This window comes from Delphinus delphis, chromosome 10 (assembly GCF_949987515.2).
Source record: "Delphinus delphis chromosome 10, mDelDel1.2, whole genome shotgun sequence".
Lineage (NCBI taxonomy): Eukaryota > Metazoa > Chordata > Mammalia > Artiodactyla > Delphinidae > Delphinus > Delphinus delphis.
The window spans coordinates 9,779,997-9,801,539 of NC_082692.2; the positions used below are offsets into that span (position 1 = coordinate 9,779,997).

At 42.9% G+C, this 21,543-nt stretch overlaps 1 protein-coding gene across 6 annotated transcripts in view; it reads left to right on the forward strand.

Moving 5' to 3' along the window:
- The window catches only part of PHACTR1 (phosphatase and actin regulator 1), a 551,052-nt gene that overhangs the window by 260,433 nt on the left and 269,076 nt on the right, over positions 1 to 21,543 (forward strand). For 4 of the 6 annotated variants that reach the window (XM_060023625.1, XM_060023628.2, XM_060023623.1 and 1 more), the window contains exon 4: positions 2,371 to 2,406. The exons of the other annotated variants lie outside the window; for them this stretch is intronic. In XM_060023625.1, coding sequence (XP_059879608.1) covers positions 2,371 to 2,406 — 36 coding nt within the window. The remainder of the gene's footprint in view (positions 1 to 2,370; positions 2,407 to 21,543) is intronic. 6 annotated transcript variants of the gene reach the window in all.

Sequence of the window (21,543 nt, forward strand, 5' to 3'; positions counted from 1 at the left end):
GTTTCTCCCTCTGCTATATTTTGGAAGAGTTTGAGAAGGATAGGTGTTAGCTCTTCTCTAAATGTTTGAATAAATTAACCTGTGAAGCCATCTGGTCCTGGGCTTTTGTTTGTTGGAAGATTTTAATCACAGTTTCAATTTTAGTGCTGGTGATTGGTCTGTTCATATTTTCTATTTCTTCCTGGTTCAGTCTTGGAAGGTTGTGCATTTCTAAGAATTTTTCCATTTCTTCCAGGTTGTCCATTTTATTGGCATAGAGTTGCTTGTAGTAATCTCTCATGTTACTTTGTATTTCTGCAGTGTCAGTTGTTACTTCTCCTTTTTCATTTCTAATTCTGTTGATTGGAGTCTTCTCCCTTTTTTTCTTGATGAGTCTGGCTAATAGTTTATCAATTTTGTTTATCTTCTCAAAGAACTAGCGTTTAGTTTTATTGATCTTTGAGATCGTTTCCTTTATTTCTTTTTCATTTATTTCTTATCTGATCTTTATGATTTCTTTCCTTCTGCTAACTTCAGCGTTTTTTTGTTCTTCTTTCTCTAATTGCTTTAGGTGTAAGTTTAGGTTGTTTATTTGAGATTTTTCTTGTTTCTTGAGGTAGGATTGTATTGCTATAAACTTCCCTCTTAGAACTGCTTTTGCTGCATCCCATAGGTTTTGGGTCGTCGTGTTTTCATTCTCACTTGTTTCTAGGTATTTTTTTATTTCCTCTTTGATTTCTTCAGTGATGTCTTGATTATTTAGTAGCATATTGTTTAGCCTCCATGTGTTTGTATTTTTTGGTTCTTTTTTTTTTCCCTGTAATTGATATCTAGTCTCTTAGCATTGTGGTCGGAAAAGATACTTGGTACTATTTCAATTTTCTTAAATTTACCAAGGCTTGATTTGTGACCCAAGATATGGTGTATCCTGGAGAATGTTCCATGAGCACTTGAGAAGAAAGTGTCTTCTGTTGTTTTGGGATGGAATGTCCTGTAAATATCAATTAAGTCCATCTTGTTTAATGTTTCATTTAAAGCTTGTGTTTCCTTATTTATTTTCATTTTAGATGATCTGTCCATTGGTGCAAGTGAGGTGTTAACGTCCCCTACTATGATTGTGTTACTGTTGATTTCCCCTTTTATGGCTGTTAGCATTTGCCTTATGTATTGGGGTGCTCCTATGTTGGGTGCATAAATATTTAAAGTTGTTATATCTTCTTCTTGGGTTGATCCCTTGATCATTATGTAGTGTCCTTCTTTGTCTCTTGTATTAGTCTTTATATTAAAGTCTATTTTGTCTGATATGAGAGTTGCTACTCCAGCTTTTTTTGATTTCCATTTGCATGGAATGTCTTTTTCCATCCCCTTGCTTTCAGTCTGTATGTGTCCCGAGGTCTGAAGTGGGTCTCTTGTAGACAGCATATATATGGGTCTTGTTTTTGAATCCATTCAGCCAGTCTCTGTCTTTTGGTTGGAGCATTTAATCCATTTACACTTAAGATAATTATTGATATGTATGTTCCTATTACCATTTTCTTAATTATTTGGGTTTGTTATTGTAGGTGTTTTCCTTTTCTTGTGTTTCCTGCCTAGAGAAGTTCCTTCAGCATTTGTTGTGAAGCTGATTTGGTGGTGCTGAATTCTCTTAGCTTTTGCTTGTCTGTAAAGGTTTTAATATGTCTGTTGTATCTGAATGAGATCCTTGCTGAGCAGAGTAATTTTGGTTGTAGGTTTTTCCCTTTCATCACTTCAAATATGTCCTGCCACTCCCTTCTGGCCTGCAGAGTTTCTGCTGAAAGATCAGCTGTTAACCTTATGGGGATTCCCTTGTATGTTATTTGTTGCTTTTCCCTTGCTGCTTTTAATATTTTTTCTCTGTATTTAATTTTTGATACTTTGATTATTATGTGTCTTGGTGTGTTTCTCCTTGGATTTATCCTGTTGGGACTCTCTGCACTTCCTGGACTTGATTGACTATTTCCTTTCCCATATTAGGGAAGTTTTCAACTATAATCTCTTCGAATATTTTCTCAGTACCTTTCTTTTTCTCTTCTTCTTCTGGGACCCCTATAATATGAATGTTGGTGCGTTTAGTGTTGTCCCAGAGGTCTCTGAGACTGTCCTCAGTTCTTTTGATCAATTTTTCTTTATTCTGCTCTGTGGTAGTTATTTCCACTATTTTGTCTTCCAGGTCACTTATCCGTTCTTCTGCCTCAGTTATTCTGCTATTGATTCCTTCTAGAGAATTTTTAATTTTATTTATTGTGCTGTTCATCATAGTTTGTTTGCTCTTTAGTTCTTCTAGGTCCTTGTTAAATGTTTCTTGTATTTTCTCCATTCTATTTCCAAGATTTTGTATATTTACTATCATTATTCTGAATTCTTTTTCAGGTAAACTGCCTATTTCCTCTTCATTTGGTTGGTCTGGTGAGTTTTTACCTTGCTGCTTCATCTGTTGTGTGTTTCTCTGTCTTGTTGTGCTTAACTTAACTGTGTTTGGGGTCTCCTTTTCACAGGCTGCAGGTTTGTAGTTTGCATTGTTTTTGGTGTCTGTCCCCAGTGGCTATGGTTGGTTCTGTGGGTTGTATAGGCTTCCTGGTTAAAGGGACTGGTGCCTGTGGTCTGGTGGATGAGGCTGGATCTTGTCTTTCTGGTGGGCAGGACTGCATTTGGTGGTGTGCTTTGGGGTGTCTGTGAACTTAGTATGATTTTAGGCAGCCTCTCTGCTAATGGGTGAGTATATTTTCCTGTCTCGCTAGTTGTTTGGCATGGGGTGTCCAGCACTGGAGCTTGCTGGTCATTGAGTGGAGCTGGGTCTTAGGGTTGAGACGGAGATCTCTGGGAGAGTTCTTGCCAATTGATAATACATGGGGCTGGGAGGTCTCTGGTGGTCCACTGTCCTGAACTCGGCTCTCCCACCCCAGAGACTCAGGCTTGACACCCGGCTGGAGCACCAAGACGCTGTCAGCCACACGGCTCCTGTTGCTAGAGAATCCACATTTCATCTGGAAAGTACATAAATCTGGTAATCTCACTTCAGGCCTAGCCCTTCCAACTTTTTTCGCTTTGTGCTTAGTCTGTTTCTGTTGCTCATAGCGGGCCCCATGCAGAGGCCTTGCCCCAGCCCTTCAGACCAGAGTCCCTTGTGAAACGGCTGAGCCAACACCTCAGCTCAGAACATGCGCTGAAGCTCCTCACAGGACACTGAACCCAAGACGGCCTATTTTTGAGTTTTTGAAAAATAAACTAAAATTCTTAGAATTTTTAAAAAGTCTCCTAAAATGGCTTTGAATAATGTTTATTCTGTTTTCCCTCTCAATGCTCTTCAACAGTGGTTTTGTAGTTTACTGATCAGCTTCACCTGGGAAATTGTTAGAAATGAAAATTCTGTGAGCTCCCCTCACACTGAATGCTCCCAGTGGTTTTCAAATCACACATCCATCGGAATCACTTAGGGTCTTGTTAAAATATATACTGCTGAATTCCACCCCTAGAGTTTCTGATTCAGTAGGTCTGGGTGTGACCTGACAACTTGTACTTCTAACAAGTTCCCAGGTGATGTTGCTAGTCCTGGAGCCCTACTTGAAGAACCATTCGTCTATACTGTTCCCACTTCTCACCGCTGACTTGCAGTTGAGTGGCAGGGAGATGGGTATTAAAGCAAGTGGAGAGCACTCCAGGTGCATCCACTAATGGTTACTTGGGGACGTGTTTTAATGACTTAACAATGATGCCACCTCTCGAAATTCCTGTGGACTGTTATTGATGGCCAAAGAAATGAAGTAGTTTACATAATTATTGGAATGACTGTGTAACTCTGTGGCCTCCACAGAGATTTAGTTTATGAAATAAGAGTACCGCCAAGCCCATTTATATAGAACACCTACAATTTTCAGAGATTTTTGTGAATTAGATTCTCTACAGGCTTTAAAATTATATGTAAGTAGGAACTAAATGCATGTGGTGACATGAGCTTTTTCTGTCATTAAAGTGTAAGAGGACTTTCATTGCATGGGTTCTTGATTAAGGAATATTGGGCGTATCATGGGGAAAATGTCTTTGGTGAGAGTTGTATAGTTGACACCAATGGACTATACTGATCTTCAGGCACATCATGAAGCTGGGGCTCAGTTAAGGCATTTCACCAGAGAGATCTGCTGACGGGCTGCTTTGTCATGAGCTGACAATATGAAGAGCTCCTAGAACCTTCTTTTAAAAAGTGATTCTCGAACTTGCAAATGCATTATAATCACCTGAGAACCTTTTTAATAGCAGATGCTGATTCAGCCGGCCTGGAGTGGGGCTCAAAAGCACTTCATTTCTAACAGTCTCCCCGGAGATGCTAACGCTGCTGGTCCCTGAGCCACACTTGGAGAAGCAAGGTTCTAGAATAGTGGTTCCCGACCCCAGGAAACCCTTAAAACATTCTAAATCAAATGTTCAGGGTAGGACTCTGGCGTAAGTATTTTTAAAGCACCCCAGGTGATCCTAGTGTGCAGCCAGCATTGAGATGCTCTGACCTGGAAAAGCAGAGTTCGTTTTTCTAGGCTGCCTCTCTCAAAGTCAGGTGTCTCACCTGAGTCTTTGGTGAGTATTAGATTGCAGGGCATTCATACTTGACTTTTCTAATACGAGCCTGAGTGCCTATTTCTATGTTGCTGATAAAAGAAAGAGCCAGATGCTTTAGATTCCTGATGTGCTGACTGCAGAGTTGACATTCAGCTATGAAAATTTAGCAACTGGTCTTGTATTCTCTCCTCTATGGAGGGTCTCCCTATTTACTCTCATAAGTGAGCTACAGATATAACTAGGGGGTACAACCAACATTTTGATACTCAACAAAAAAATGTGTATATGCTTGAGTACTTAGACATATATTTGAGAACTCAGAACCCTGCACAAAAAAAAATCAAGTCAAAAATTTGCTTTAAAAACGTCAAGAGCAGATGTTACAATCCACTTGTCTCCAGCATAAAATAAACATAATATTACTTCTGTGGAACATCGGATTCTGGTTATAACTGCACCCCAGTGGACCTTATTGGATGACTCACTTACCAAGCGCACCCATAAGTATCTGAAGGTGCTATCTGTGGTTGGGTAATTAAATATTGTACACTTAAACATGAGGGACCGGCTGCCAAATACAATTATTTCAGTTGTAGCCTGGTTGAAGCTGAACTTCTCTTTCTCACAATAATTGGCCAACAGGGGCAGTTACTACTTTTTTTTTTTAAATAAATTTATTTATTTTTGGCTGTGTTGGGTCTTCGTTGCTGCGTGTGGGCTTTCTCTAGTCGCGGCAGGCAGGGACTACTCTTTGTTGCGGTGTGCGGGCTTCTCATTGCGGTGGCTTCTCTTGTTGCAGAGCACAGGCTCTAGGAGTGCCAGCTTCAGTAGTTGTGGCACACAGGCTCAGTAGTTGTGGCTCGTGGGCTCTAGAGTGCAGGCTCAGTAGTTGTGGTGTACCGGCTTAGTTGCTCTGTGACATGTGGGATCTTCCCAGACCAGAGCTCAAACCCGTGTCCCCTGCATGGGCAGGTAGATTCTTAACGACTGTGCCACCAGGGGAGTCCCAGGTGCAGTTACTTCTTAAGTTCACTCCTCATTTCTGATTAAAAAAAAGAAAATCCAAACTATGGCAAGGTAGAAAAGGATGTACCCCTATTTATCCTGGTAGATGTTTACAGACCCAAGTTGTCTAATAACTGTATCAAGTTATTTAAATATTAAATCCAAAAGAAGAGGACCTAAGTGCCCAGCATATTTTAGAAGTTGAATTAATCCTCCCCAAAGCCATTCTTCTCCCATCCCATTTTTTGGCCAGTTGTATTATGATGACAGGTGGTAGAGCATTAAGATTTTGGATGCCATATAAATGTTTCCCATTTTATGCTATGCGTAGTTCATGGGCATGAATCTAAGAATGACAAAAACAACCATCATTGCAAAAGTTGTCTTCTAAACCATATCTCCGTGAATTGAAACTGTATAGAGATGATCGGTAGAATGATCGGTAATAGAATGGACATGGCTGGGACAGTTGGGAAGAGATATTTCTTCTTCAGTGCAGTCCATCCACTATTTTGAGCCCGTGTGCTCTGCCCTGGCCCTTGCAGTTAACTTAATGCATTCACGTACCAGAGCGAGCAGCACAAACCAGCTAGTGCTGGAGGCAATATTTTGGGATCCCTTTTGTTACCAAGCAGGGTTCTTTGGCCTCCTCAGTCAACAGAAAGTGATCAGGAGGGAACAAGTAACAGGTTCCCTGGCTTGCGCACTCAGGGAGCTGGACGGGGCGAGCTGGTTCCTTACCTGCTTTTGCTCCGGGCTCTTCAGAAGTGGCAGTTGAGTTCTTAGTCTTTTTGTATCTTGTTGTTTATAATTTGCCCCAACTGCTGCATGCGCACAGCTATTTTTAGTCCCTTATAGTTTCTTTGTATTTTATTGCTGGAGGAGTTGTTTATCCAGGTGCAAACACTGCAGCAAAGGGTACCAGCCTGTCTCACTTTCACTTGTTTCTTCTCTGATTTCATCTTCTCTCAATGCTAGCCTGGTGCGCCTGGTATTCCAGGGCCTGAAACTCATCTCTTGACCTCTTTGGACATCATACTTTACCTGTGTTCTTGTCAGTACTTAGACTTCAGATTCTCTCACAGATGCAGGCTTGGCCACCCTGTGGCTTATGACATCCCCTACTGCCCCGGTTAGAAATTTCCTGCCCAAACTTATCCCCAGGGAACCCGTTCCCATGGTGACAAAAGCCAGGCCCCCCCCAGCAACAGTACAACAGACCACCTAGAAGCCTGGGGTAAGCAAAATGGAAAGGATCTGGCCCTCAGATTACTGAAGACACCTATGTGGTATGGAGGGAAGGGGAAGGGGGATGGGAACCACCTTCCATACACTAGGGAGCTGATGGGTCCCCGGGGACTTTGGGTCCATGTATATTCATCTCTAGAACAGTGGGCCTTCTCACCACTGAGACCAGAGTTTTGGAGTGGGGCTGGGGAGGAGAAGTGAGAAGGGGAGCATTTAAATTTGTACATTCTTGAAAAATCATGATTTGAAAGTGTACCCTTTAAATTTCAGTTCCCTGTAATACTGGAAGTTCTAACCAATAAAACCCAGGTCCCTTCAGGGATACTGAAAAAAGACCCTGTTTTTCGGTTTTGAGAAAAGCTGGTATAGAATTTTGAAGTGATGGCCAGTAAGCTTATGAGTGTCTATTTGCTTAAATAGTGAAAGTTTCTTCTTGAGGCAAGGGTGAACTGCATTTGGAATCCACCTGAGGGAATAGAGATTGTGGTTGTGTAGGGCTAGGGTGAGAATAAGGAGTGATGGTAAATGGGCACTTGTTTTCTTTTTAGACTGTTGGAAGTGTTCAAAAATTAGATTGTGATGATGGTTGTACAACTCTGTAAATATACTGAAATTCATTGAATTGTACACAAAGTGGGTGAATTTTATGGTATGTAAATTATGTCTCAGTAATGCCATTAAAAATCGAAAGGCATCGTATAAACCCTGATAAGAAGTTTTGATGTTCTCCCAGTTGAGGCAGGAAGCTATTGATGGTGAGATTCATACACCTGCATTTTAGAAAGCTCCCTGTGGGATCAACCTCTGCTGTGCGAGGTTGAGGTGAAGTAAAGAGACCTGGCCTCTGTGGAGCATCTGCTGTAAAATAAACACTGCAGAGACCCCTTATACACATCATCTCATTTAAACCTCACGACAACCTACTGGTACCTTTATTCTAGCTGGATGATTTATTGCTGTTGCCATAGAGATGTAATTCTGTTGGATCTGAAACGCAGACAACCACTGCTCTACCTATGAGATAGTTAAGGCTCAAGGAGGTGAAATAACCAGCCCCAAAGCACACAGACAGTAAGGGGCGGAGCCAGGATTGGAACTCAGAGGATGTCTGATTGACCTAAGGCTTTGCTTTTTCTGCTCCACCCTGCTGCCCTGAGATTGGGCAAATTAGAGTGCACGGCATGGGTTGAAGGGGCCCCTTGGTAGATTGTTCAGCATTAATTCTTTCACATGCCCCTTGTATTAGTTTCCTGTTGCTCATGTAAAAAATTACCACAAATTTAGTGGCTTAAAGAAACACAAATTTATGCTTTCCAGTTCTGGAGATCAGAAGACCAAAATCAGTCTCAACGGGATAAAGGCAGAGTTGGTTCCTTCTAGAGGTTCTTAGGGAGAATCCATGTCCTTGCCTTTTCCAGCCTCTGGAGACCAGCGTTCCTCGGATCCTGGTTCTTCCTTTGCAATGGGATCACTGCAACTTCTGCTTCTGTCATCGCATCTCCTTCCTCTCTGACTTGACCTTCTCACTTCCCTCTTATAAGTACCCTTGTGATTACATTGGAGCATCTGGATAATCCAGGATAATCTCTTCATCTTAAGAGCCCTAATTTAATCACAACTGCAAAGTCCCTTCTACCGTGTAAAGTAACATATTCACAGGTTAGGGGACTAGGATGTGAATATCATTGGGGGGGGGCATTATTCTGCCTACCCCACACCCACCCTAGAAACCTATGTTTGAAAGGAGTCTCGGAATAAATGTAATCTTCCATATTTTGACCTTGAACATAAACTCAAAAGCTGCTCTTTATTCATAACAACCAAGATCAAGACTTGAATCAAATAATACTAATTATTTGTCTCCAATTTGTCTCTTGAAACTTTAGAGGAATAAAATAAATTAAAACCTTGATGAGGTGCCACTAAGTATATTACTTTCCTTTGAAGGTGTTATTATTAGTCGATAAATTGCAGGATTGCTTTCATACGTCAAGCCCTCAGAGAGATCTCACATCAAAGGAACGAGGATGTTTGGACAAATGAGGACGAATGCACAGGTAGAATAGTATTTATATTTGCTCATAAACTGTTTTGAGGCACGCTTTCTCTTCTACAGTGTCATTTAAGATGACTGTGTGTTTCATAAGGTACTTTTTAAATAGGTCAGGGTCTTATTTTTGAAAGGTTCTCTGGTGCCTGTTTGGCTCCAGGTTTACTTCCTACAGCAACAGCTGAAATTGTCAAAGTCAAGGGCCAAATTCCAACAGAAGATGAAGAGCAAAACCTTGACCCTGCTGACCAAAAGCAGAGTACAGAGAAAGGGGTTTTTCTACTATTATCCAAGGGTCTGGGGCTTGAAAGGGTTGTTCTCCCAAAGGTGGGAAGACTTACCATATTTTTCATATACATTCAAAATATTGAGTGGTAGGAGTTTGAGAGTTGAAGACGATGCAGATGTTCCCTTAGCTCTTATGAAGATTTTCCTGTATATTCTCAGCACTCCTTAACTAATAATGATACCTTTCTCTATAACTCCTGTCACCCTCACAGAATATATCATCCTCTTAATTTTTTGTTCTCTTACACTCAGCATATCACCATGGACTCTTTCTAGTCTTCAATTCAAATCCTGCCACAGACTTCTGCTAAAAGTAGTATTTTGGTTCAAAAATGTCCTTGGTCCTTAGCCAGATTTAAGTCTTACTCTCCAAATAGAATCCTGGGGGGCTCAAGGTGTTTGATCTTTGCCACTGATTGCTTATGTGACCTTGGGGTCAGTCTGTCTGGATCTCAGTGTTTCCATATGAAAATCAAACCTATCAGGGTTGTGTCATAGGACTGTGAGGTGCCTTTCAGTTCCAATGTCTTAGAAGCTGAGAACATTTAGTGGTTATGGGAACCATGTGTTAGATTTTGGTTTGGGGTTTCCAAGAAGTTGACGCAGAGATAAGATTTTGAGTACAAGTAGTTTGTCTGGGAGGTGCACTCAGGAAGTACTGGCAGAAGTTTGGGGAAATAAGACAGAAAAGAGAAGGAGAAAAGAAGGCAATAAAAGGTGTGTTATCAAGCCAGTTACCATCGTATGCAACACACGTTCAAGTTATTCCAATTGAGAGATGTGGAAACTGGGTATTATTCACTCACTCTTTCTCCATCATTGGTTGAATGCTGCTTTGAGGGTCATTGTCTCTCCAGCACTTCTTGCTCCTTTTCTCCTATAGTCAGAAAAAAGCCCTCTGTGCAGACTTGCAGGATTTCCCAGTAAGTTTTCTAATTACCAGTAGGATATGGGCAGGGTGCTGACTACATCCGCTACAATGTGTGTGAGACCTGTGGGGGAAGTATGGGAAAGAAATGGTCAATTGGGAAATGAGAAAGCAGTGGTCTGATGTTTTGGTTTCTTTTAAACTTGCCATGAATGTAGCAGAAATTCCAAGCCATTGTTCTATAATGTTTAGCAGTGTGTGCATGCTACCTTCACAGTGGGCATGGACAAGAGAATAAATTTGTAGCTAAACATTAAAGAAGAGCTCACCAAAATCCTGACCAGAGTGAAAAGGGTGTATGTTAGTAAATTACGGATGCTTTATATAATTTACATAGAAATACTCTTAAAAAACGACGTTGCAGGGACTTCCCTGGTCCAGTGGTAAAGAATCCGCCTTCTTATGCAGGCGACGTGGTTCAATCCCTGGTCGGAGAACTAAGATCCTACATGCCACAGGGCAACTAAGCCCGCACGCCACAACTACTGAGCTCGTGCACCTCAATGAGAGAGAGGAAAAAAACCCCATGACACAACTAGAGAGAAGCCCGCATGCTGCAATGAAGACCCGATGCAGCCTCCCCCCAAAAAAGATAGAAAATAAATAAATAAAATATTTTTAAAAAACCACTATGTTGCAAAAATCTGTGATGAAATTTCCTCTCACTACCCATTCTTCAGGATATCACATAAAAATGTTATGACGCTGTGACATTTTAACTAACAAGGAACTCATTTTTAATTGCTTAGTATCGAAGGTTCAGTTTGACCAAGAGCCTTCTCTCATGTTTTATGGGTCTTTCCTTTAATGCATAGCCAATGCTTTGTGTGAAATGGGCCAGTTGGTTCTATGATCATCCATTCCTCCTTAAAATGCTTCAGCATTCAGATATGCTCTTAGAAATAGGATAATTCAATTCATTCTTCCCCTTCTGAACTTTCTGAGAACCCGACTTGCCAACATCTATGAAATATAGAAGAGGCTTAGCAGTCAATCACGAGGGAGGAGGTGATGGAAGAGGAAGGCTGGCCAAGCAACTCTAAGCTTCAATCATTTTGTATTTCAGGACAAGAGAGCAGGATTGCTGACTGTTAGATTTCCTTTGAGAGGTGGTATGTGAAGGGCATATTGAATATGCCAATAAAGCCAAGTATTCTTTAGGAAACAGTCAATCTGGTAAAAAAGTGAAACTCCTTGGGTGAATATTAAATAAGATTTGACTTACATGATACTTGGACTCTTAGAATACGAACAGAGCTTCTGGAGCATCTAATTCGACTCTCTTACTTGACTCAAGAAGAAACCAAGACCTTCAAAGGTTCAGAGATTCATCCATCAGGACCACAGAGCTTATGGATTCAAGTATTCTGACACCTTATCCAGTGTTCTTTCTACTCCACCACATGGCTGTATATCTCCCCGGCTTCCTTCTCCTCCCCCATCACCCTTCCTTCACCCCCACCCCTCTCACACAGACACACACACACACACACACACACACACACACACACACACACGAAGTTCATTTAAACAGCAAAACACCTAACTTGAAAGGACAAGGATCTAGGATTTCTTTCTTTCACCTTATCCCTACATGTAACAGCTTCATACAAAACCCCCCAAGAAAGTTATGAAGTTGCCCTTGGCTTTACAATGATAAATGTAAAATGTTGAAATCCTCCAGTCAAATAAGATCTGCAAGGATTTGTGCTGTGGAATCTGTTTAACACTAAGAACAAAATAACTGACTGTTACGGAAGGACAGAGGTTGAAGGAGCACGCCGCTAATAGAGAAAGGGGCTGGGGGCTGATGTCACAGAAAGTCTTTTCCAGACCTTGTCTCTGTTTGATCTCCACAACATACCATAGAACATTTAGTTTAAAAAAGCAATATTTCTGTATTGTCTGTCTTGCTTCTCTCAGCTTCTCTTTCCCTGACCCGCTCCAATGTCATTGTCATTTAACATCTCTGAACCTCAGCTTCCCTGTGTCTGAATCATACATCTTGTTTTGGAGGGGTCTTTCTAAGAAAACATACAAAAATGTCTGACGTTGGAAATTTAGTAAATGCCTGTGAACACCTTGCTAGGTCCCCTCCCAGGACCTTGGAAGGGGCCCTTGCCTAATTTAAGCATCATAACCTTCACGATAAATCTGCCCCTATGTCCCATTGTCCTCCACCATGTTTCCTTCCATCCCAAGAAATCTGGCCGTATCTTGTCTGGCTGGGTTGAGGGCAGCAGCCCTGGCTTGTCCCCTGCCTGCCTGGAGTCCACTGCATGGGTCCACCCCGCACTGGCTGCCCAAGTAAGTGTTCAAAATTTAAATCTAATCATGTCACAGCCTCGTAAATTTCCCGATTCCCCAATATCTTAAGGATAAGCCCAAATTCCTTAAAGGCGTCTGAGGCCCTCAGGAAGGAGCCAGTCCTTGCGTTACTGACCCAGGTTCTTGGACCCTTTAATCAATAGAAATTGAGAAGAGGCCAGATGAGAAATTCAGGCAAGGCTTTACTGGGACTCGTGCTGCAGCACAAGAGAGTGAAAAACCAGTAACAGGTTCCCTTGCTCGCTCCCAGAGAAGGGGCCAAGCTCGTTACTTAAATGGGGTGAGCGTAGGGGCTGACCCGTGGGTCGGGCCAGAAGGGTGGCTTAGTTGGTCTGCCCACTCACTTGGTGGTGCTGTGTGCAGGGATCATGTTCAAGACCCTGATTTTGCTCCCAGCACCTCAGAAGTGGCAGTTGGATTTTTGGTCTTTTTTGTGTTTTTTTTTTAAAATAAGCTTATTTATTTATTTTTGGCTGCGTTGGGTCTTGGTTACTGTGCACAGGCTTTCTCTAGTTGCGGCGAGCAGGGGCTACTCTTTGTTGTGGTGCGCGGGCTTCTCATCGCGGTGGCTTCTCTTGTTGCAGAGCAGGGGTTCCCGGCCCGCGGGCTTCAGTAGTTGTGGCATGCGGGCTCAGTAGTTGTGGCTCGCGGGCTCCAGAGCACAGGCTCAGTAGTTGTGGCACAGGGGCTTAGTTGCTCCACGGCATGTGGGATCTTCCTGGGCCAGGGCTTGAACCCGTGTCCCCTGCATTGGCAGGCAGATTCTTAACCAGTGTGCCACCAGGGAAGTCCTTCTGTATCTTACTGTTCATAATTTGCCCCAACTGTGCATGTGTGCAGTTATCTTTAGCCCCTTGTAATTTCTTTGTATTCGGTTGCCGGAGGAGACGTTTTTCCAGGTGCAAGCCCTGCAGCAAAGGGCCCCAGGCGCCACCCTGTCTCACTTGCTCCTCCAGTACTTTTTTTTGCCAGCCTCACCTCCACACTCCAGCCATCCACAGTGGCTGCTGTTCCTGAAGCCGGTCGGGCTCTCCTGCCTACGTGCCTGCCTGTCCCACTCCCACATCATCTGATGGTGAGGTCTCTCCAGGATCCCCAGTAGAGATGGGTCCTCCTTCCCTCACTGCGCCCACCTTCACATAACTGTGTCTTAACTCCTGGGACACTTGATTGTTCTGATGAACTTCTCTATCTCTCCCCCTACAAAGCTTGAGGACAGGAGTTAATAAGCTGAAGAAGAGGGCTTCCCTGGTGGCACAGTGGTTGAGAGTCCGCCTGCCGATGCAGGGGACATGGGTTCGTGCCCCGGTCCGGGAAGATCCCACACGCCGCGGAGCGGCTGGGCCCGTGAGCCATGGCCGCTGGGCCTGCGCGTCCGGAGCCTGTGCTCCGCAGCGGGAGAGGCCACAACAGTGAGAGGCCTGCGTACCGCAAAAAAAAAAAAAAAAAAAAGCTGAAGAAGAGAGTGGCCTGGAGGCCTGGAGACCTCTCACCTGAAAGGTGAGGCCAGATGGCTGTCTCCCCTCTCCACCTCCAACCCAGCCACCGAGCACATTGTTCCTGAGGGATCAGGGGCTGCCATGGCCAGGAACTGTTGTATTTCTCTTTCTTCAGGTGGGGGAAGAAGGAGAGTGAGCCCTCCTTTTCTTTTTGCTGCTTGAGAAATTCCACCTGCTCCCGACTTTCTCCCTTTGCACGGATTCCTTCTAATCATTATGATAATCATCGGATGTGTTTCTGAATCCATTAAGTGCCTCTCTCAACGTGGCAATGCTGTTCTAGGCACAAACTAAGAACACAGAGCAGCTAGTGGATCTTACTTTCAGGAGCTCATAGTGCAAATGTGCTTAAGAGAGAAAAGTCGTTGAGGTCCAGGGGGCCCTCCTGAGCTCTGCTTTGCAGTTGGCGGTGGGTTCTCAGATGTGGGGAGAGACTCCGCCCCGCCTCCCGCAAAGACTGGCAATGTATCCAGCCTGCGCACCCCTGCAAGCGTTCCTTGCTTGCACTGTGTGGTGCTGGCATAAGTTGGGTAGCATTGTGAGCCGCACACACAGGCATCATTGTTTCAAGAAACATTCCCTTTCTATGTTTGTGCTGGAGGAGATCCAAGACAGTGAGTTTTCCTTTCAAGTCAATGACCCCCACCAAAAAACCTCCATGCAACCAATGTTAGAGTGTATTCTGGGAATTCTGTAAGACACTGGGAGTCTCTCCAAAACAAAATCAAAGGATGAAAGTTTGCCCATCCTTTAGCTGTCAAATGCTTGCTCAATAACACAGCTGATCTGGAATGAGTGATTTAAGACTTGTTTCTCTTTCCGAGGATGGCTCTCCAAATGGTTCCTTTCTGTTTGCACAGGAATGAAATCATTTTCACAGTTAGCATGATTTCGTAGCCATGAGTGGAGAGAATACTCTTCACGATAGATAGAAACGTTCAGTCGACTGCTGGTAAAATGATGACCTAATTACGATAGCCTGGTCAAGTTATGGAGGGCTGTTTTGTGTCACAGCACAAGGAAGGTGGGAGAAGTCCTTGATGTAACAGAGTTTCTCACCTACAGTGTGAAAATGCTGGGGCCTCTAAACGCTTACAGAAAAAAAATCATAAATCATGTGTGTGTGCGTGTGCACGCGTGCACCCGCGTGTGCGACAAATGCTAGAAGGGTTTATCACTTCGCCTCTTTCACTTGCTTTGCTCCTACACATCCATTGCCCCAGAGGCCTTAAAGTGACCAGGTTGAGAGGATGATTCATTATCTCCCACCCCTCACCCTGCCCTCAACCCCAGCACTGCCCGGCAGCATATGTGATGCGCTCCCCATAGAGGGATGATGTGCTTTGTGCCTGGTGACCTCTCTGCTTTTGCTCACACTTTGCTCCGTGCTAAAAATATTCCTTTTCCCTCTTCCCCAAGGCTGCCAGCCCATGTCTAAGTGTGACCTTCCCCAGGATTACGTACTGATCCACCAAGCCAGATGCTTCCCCCTCTAGTAACAGTTGGTTTGGGTCTTTCTTCATAGTCATTCTTTGCACTGCTATTATTCTGCTATTTGCGTTCTCGTTTTCATACTGTACGTTCTGGAAGGGAATGAGCTTTCCTTGGGTTCTGCCACCAGAACGGCACAGTACAGTGCCTGGCACGTGCTTAGCAGCGTCCAATAAGCATTGGATTGAGTGCGTAGGAGAGTTAGGGGCTGAAACTGTGGAGAGTTTGGATTCATGATTCCTGAGTCCTAAGCAGAAAGACCTCTATGTGTGGTCGTTGCAGGGAGGATAGGATGAAGTGGGCAGGCTTTTAAAAACAATGCCCACTGTGTGTCCATGAAAACCATCACTTGAGACTCCCATCTCCTAAGTCTTACACAAATTCTTTTTACGGTTTCCTAGAGACATGGGTGCAGACCAAAGATAAAGATGGCCGGGAGATAGTCTTGCTGTTATTTATATGGTTGAAAATAGTTTTCCTTAGTCTTATTTTAATTTTTCAGAAATTCCCAGGTAGGACTGAATCTGCCTACACGATTGCTTTAAACTTAAACTTGCACATCAGTATTCATAGCTCCACCTACTCTTCCTGCCATTTCTGAGCTGTGCGCAGGTTACACAGATGTCTGGGGATGCGCTGCCATTCTGTCTGACGTAAACCTGACCAGCTTCCCCCGAGTTTACTGGTGGGAACGCTCTCGAACAGGGTTACAGATTGGAAGTCCTTTAGCCATGCATCCGGCAATGGTGAGACCCGCATAGTGCTACATTTTTGGGAGATGGTGTGAATACTGGCATTTTCCGTGGCTAATTTTGGAATTGCCAAGAGCTTTGTGATTTTTGGGGGCAGGTTTTGTGACTATAACTGTGTAAAGTACTCATGCAAAAAGTAACCTGAATGAAGATGCTAAAGACAATACCATCAAGACTGTTCCCGACGTCTGCCTTCCTTGCAAAGTGAACTAATGGGAGCTGCTCAGCCACACGTCTTCTTATTGTTGCATGACTCGGCTCTTCCTGGTTTCTCCCGTGAATAGCAGGAAAACCTCTAGACTGAAAGAAATGGCATACAAGTCCCTTCCGCTGTTAGAATGTAAGCTATCTGAGAAAAATGCACCTTGGAAAGATTTCTATTTTGCTTATTTAGGAAAAATTCTGCAAAGCATCCCCGAGCATAGGTACTTTTCTTTACGTATTATTTAAATTGTAGACATTTTCACCCCAGTTAAAGGGTTAGGAGTTCTCCAGTTCAGAATCTTACTGTGGGATGGCTGTCTTAACCCGTGTTCATTTCCAGTCCTCACTCGGCCATCTCATGATCAGTCGACCAGAAAGTTCCTGAGCTACAGAAGGAGGAAACGTCAGGGTACAAACCACAGAGAAGTGGACTGTTGTAGTAACTTAATCATGGGCCTCAACTTGTCTTGACATATATATTTATATACATTTTTTTTTAGCCCTTTGTGTTTTATCCCCAGGGTCTTGTTCAGGTCAGAAAAGTTGAGCAGTTACTTGACCCACATCAAGTTGTTTGCATCCCCCGAATTCATGTTCCTATATCTAGTTGGCCTCTCTTCTTTCTTTCCAAATCTCAATAGGCCTCTTTTCCTGATTGTCTTTGGAAGGAGATTAAGCGATAGCATATTGACTTGAAATTGAGTAAACTGTAAAGTCACATTTCATCTAAGTGGCGGGTCCCAACATCCCTATTCTTTTTTTTTTTTTTCTTTTCTTAATTGAAATACAGTTGATTTACAACGTTGTGTTAGTTTCAGGTGTATAGCAAAGTGATTCAGTTTTACATACATATCTATCTTTTTTTTTTTTCAGATTCTTTCCCCTTGTAGGTTATTACAAAATATTGAGTAGAGTTCCCTGTTATACAGTAGGTCCTTGTTGGTTATCTATTTTATGTATAGTAGTGTGTACGTGTTAATCCCAACATCCCAATTCTTAAACCTTTTCATCGTGCAACTTATTCTGAATAATCTGGCCTCTTCTTGCTACGTGCTGTTGCTTTTGCAACACCGTGCACCTGATATTCTTCCACCGGGAACTGCCCAAATTTCATTCCCCAACACAACTTTTTCAACCACTGCTTAAATCTATTTTTAGTTCTTTCCTCTGGGACATGAGTGATGACTTTTCTACTGCCTGTCAGCTATTTACTTACTGTAACGATTAACCTATCTAAAGCTCCCTTTCTAGGTTTGCTCTCAAGGGATAGTTTACCTGCATAAAAAAACACTAGACTTGGACTTCCCTGGTGGCGCAGTGGTTGAGAGTCTGCCTGCCGATGCAGGGGACACGGGTTCGTTCCCCGGTCCGGGAAGATCCCACACGCCGCGGAGTGGCTGGGCCCGTGAGCCATGGCCGCTGAGCTTGCGCGTCTGGAGCCTGTGCTCTGCAACGTCTGGAGCCTGTGCTCTCTCACAGCAGTGAGAGACCCGCATATCGCAAAAAACAAAACAACAAACAAAACCCCACTAGACTTGAAATCAATCAACTTGGGTCCAAGCTCCAGATTTTACCGCTATTAGAACCTCTATTTTCTCGTCTGTCCAGTGCATCAATTCTTGACCTTCAGAAGTTCTTCCTTTGTAGCTGCAATAAATGAGGTGTACATTCACAATAAGTGTGTAAGTAAGGATCTTATATTCAAGGTAAATGAGAGAGTTTTAATTTCTTCTTTGATCATGAAAGCTAGGAGCCCCTAAAGATAATGAAGACCAATTTCTTGATTTTTACAAGTGAGGAAAGTGATGTCCCAAGATCCCACAATCAAATCAGACACTTACTAGTGAAGCTGAGAACAAAACCCATGCCCCAAGATTTCCAGTCCATTGGGTTTTTTCCTATATAATATTCTGAGTTTGTGGATTCAAATCAATACAAATTAATTTAGTGCTTGCTGCAAGGAACTGTTTTAAGCACTGAATAGAAAGAAAGAAAGCCTAGTTTCCACTCTCAAAAAGATTATGAACAAGTAGGGGAGACAAATATGTCACCCGCTAACTAATACAAGGCAGGATGAAGGAAATGCTAAATAAAGGCAAAATATGTTTGTAATTTTTTTAAATCAAAGAGGAGATGGCATAATGGCGTCTTGATGGTTATGAAAAGTTTGGATACATGGAGAAGTAGGGGGTAGGAAGCACATCCCAGGCAGAGGAAATTACAGAAGTAGCACTGGAGACTTGAGGGCTTCCCTGGTGGCGTAGTGGTTGAGAGTCTGCCTGCCAATGCAGGGGACACAGATTCGTGCCTCGGTCTGGGAAGATCCCACATGCCGTGGAGCGGCTGGGCCCGTGAGCCATGGCCTCTGGGCCTGCGCGTCCAGAGCCTGTGCTCCGCAACGGGAGAGGCCGCAACGGTGAGACGCCCGCGTACCCCCCAAAAAATCCCAAAAAACTGGAGACTTGAAAGTGCTTGGTATGGACTGGAACATAGACTACTGTTAAGTAGAGTATAGGATTTCTAAGGAGATATATTTAGAATTTAGGTTAAAAACGTAAACAGTTTGGGGCCGTATCATCAAGAGCTTTGGTCCTTTAGGTAAATGGACAGGCATTGTGGGTATTTGAAGAGGCTGGGGTATGAGATAATTTAACACCTAAAAATTTAGTCCAGGTTGGGTTGGAATGGCCAAAGGGCATGGATGGTGGTAATGGAGAGAAGAGGGTAGATTGTAGAAACATGCCATGTCAGGCCTGAATGGAAACTCACAATTCTAACCTTAGGAACATATATCATTGCTCACTTCTAATCTGTTCCCCCCTGGTGTTCCAAAAAAGAGTATCTTTCAATATACTATTCACCTCCATGGAGATATAGATATGTACAAACATATGTAGAAACTAGTTTTATCCAATATTCTATAAATGAAAGGTATAACCTGGTTAGTGTCTGTGAGATGACAAAAAGTAGTGATCATATTAAAGTCAATATGCAAACATTTAATCTCTTTCCAAAGACAGTCAAGAAAAGAGGCTTACTGAGATTTGGGGCAAAAAAAAAAAAAAAAAAAAAAAAGAGAGGCCAAATAGATGTAGGAAAATGAATTCTGGGGATGCAGACAATTTCATGGGGTTCCAGTAACCGCCAAGTCACTTTGACCTGAACAATATGATGCCAATATATTAGAAACCCAGGGAAGATTGGGGTTGGGGAGCAGGATTGGTCTTACCTGTGAGGATAGGATTTAAGGAGAGCTTCACAGGTGAGGTGGTATTTGGACAGCTCTTGTGTCATGCTCATTTGAGAGGACCTAGCAGCGCCATAACATTCAGAGGGAACGATGTGAGTAAAGGCCAAAGGATGCGAAAGCGGTAGTGGGAGACACATGTGAAGGACACCTACCAAGATGCTAAACGGGGCTGCCTCAGAGGGGTAGGTTTTTTCCTACTTCTTTATATAAGACTATCCTTTGCATATTTTCTACAACAAGAATGTACTGTATTCACAATCAGAAAAAATCTCTATATATGCTTTTAAAAGAAATGTAGTTTGGAATATTAGCTCACTGTCAGTGATCTATTGTGACTGGGTTAAGAAGGATCCAGAATCCTAAAGACTTGGATTTTATTCTATAGGGAAATAAGAAATGAGAAAGGCCTTTTTACAGAAGAGTAAATTACCAACCGAAACACATGGAGAACAATTCAAAACAGTATTTGGTTCAGCTCCAAAATGTGTTATATCAACATATGCTATAGGTCAGAAAAGAAAATAGCATTGCAGACCAGAATGTGAATGATAGACTTTATGGAAAGACATGGAATCAGAGCTCATCTTGAAAAGATTTGTGACGTGTAGATAGAGGTTAAAAACAGGGAAGAGGATATTTTAGGCAGAAGCGAAGTGTGAGCAAAAGCAAAGTGATGAGAACAAATGTTTCTGTTTGGAAATAATGAGATCTGGGCTGCATAGGTGGAATCATGGCAGATTAAGACAGCTTCTAGTTCCAGAGGAGAGGTTTTGGACTTGATTGTGTAAGCCAGGGGAGATTTTCGAGCAGGAGAATGATGGGATAAAAATAGTTCTTGAACAAATAGGGCTCATTCGGCAGCAGTGTTCCAGGAGATGTGGTGGGAGAAGCACTAATAATCTCCATGTGGGTGATGACAGTGGCAGCAGTAGGAATGGAGCAGCAGAGGTAGCACATTTTAAAATTAAAAATCAGTTGAATGGATGAAGATCAGCTAGAGATCGAACGAGAGCAAAGAGCTCGTGGTGCTTCCACTGTAGAACAGAATTCTGGAGTCCTGAAGATGACTCTAAATTACCGTAGTATCCCAGTCACGTGAAAGGGGCAACACCCATCCCCGTCATGTGGGCCTGAATGTCGTGGATGTTTTCAGCAATTGTGCTGGATTGGATTAACCACTCCCTTGGTGGCCCATGGTGGGGCATTTATAAAAGGGTCATTTAGCCTATGACCATGGGAAAGTGCAAACCTACCTGATAATAGGGCATATCTCCAACTGTAATCTTATATATACCATGTGACAGCCAACAAAGGTAGTTAATGTGAATTAATATTGGAAATTAAATGGTTTGGGCTCCATTTGCAGTGCATATTTGTGGGCAAAAGACACAGGGAATAAAAAGGCACCCTTTCCTTCAGAGCTTCTTAAAAGATGGAGGAATTATCGTAAGTGGTTACAAATTAAATAGTCTTCATCCAGGCTGATTGTTGTAGATGACCTAGAAATCATCTCAAAGTATTTTGTGCCACAAGGTCACGTCACACAGATAACCAGCTACCATGGGTAGGTAGCAAAAGGGTGTAAAAAGTGCTTGGATGCCATGTTAAATATTCATAATGAAGTCTTGAAGCAGAAGGTTCCCCTTCAATCCTCAGCTACAAAATTGCAACAGTGCTCCTGGGGGTGATGTATTATGAATGCACGTAAATGACATGTCCATGAGACAGTTGTGGAAAACTACCACCAAGATACAAAATGATAATATCTGCAAAGTATTTATGTATCCTTTTAATTCCTTGATCTTACCTCCTGACTGTGTAGAGTACATTTTCCCTCTTTTTAGACAAGAAATCTAAAAAGATTGATGACGGGGTGGGGGGTGGTGGTGGGATGAATTGGGTGATTGGGATTGACATGTATACACTAATATGTATAAAATAGATAACTCGGG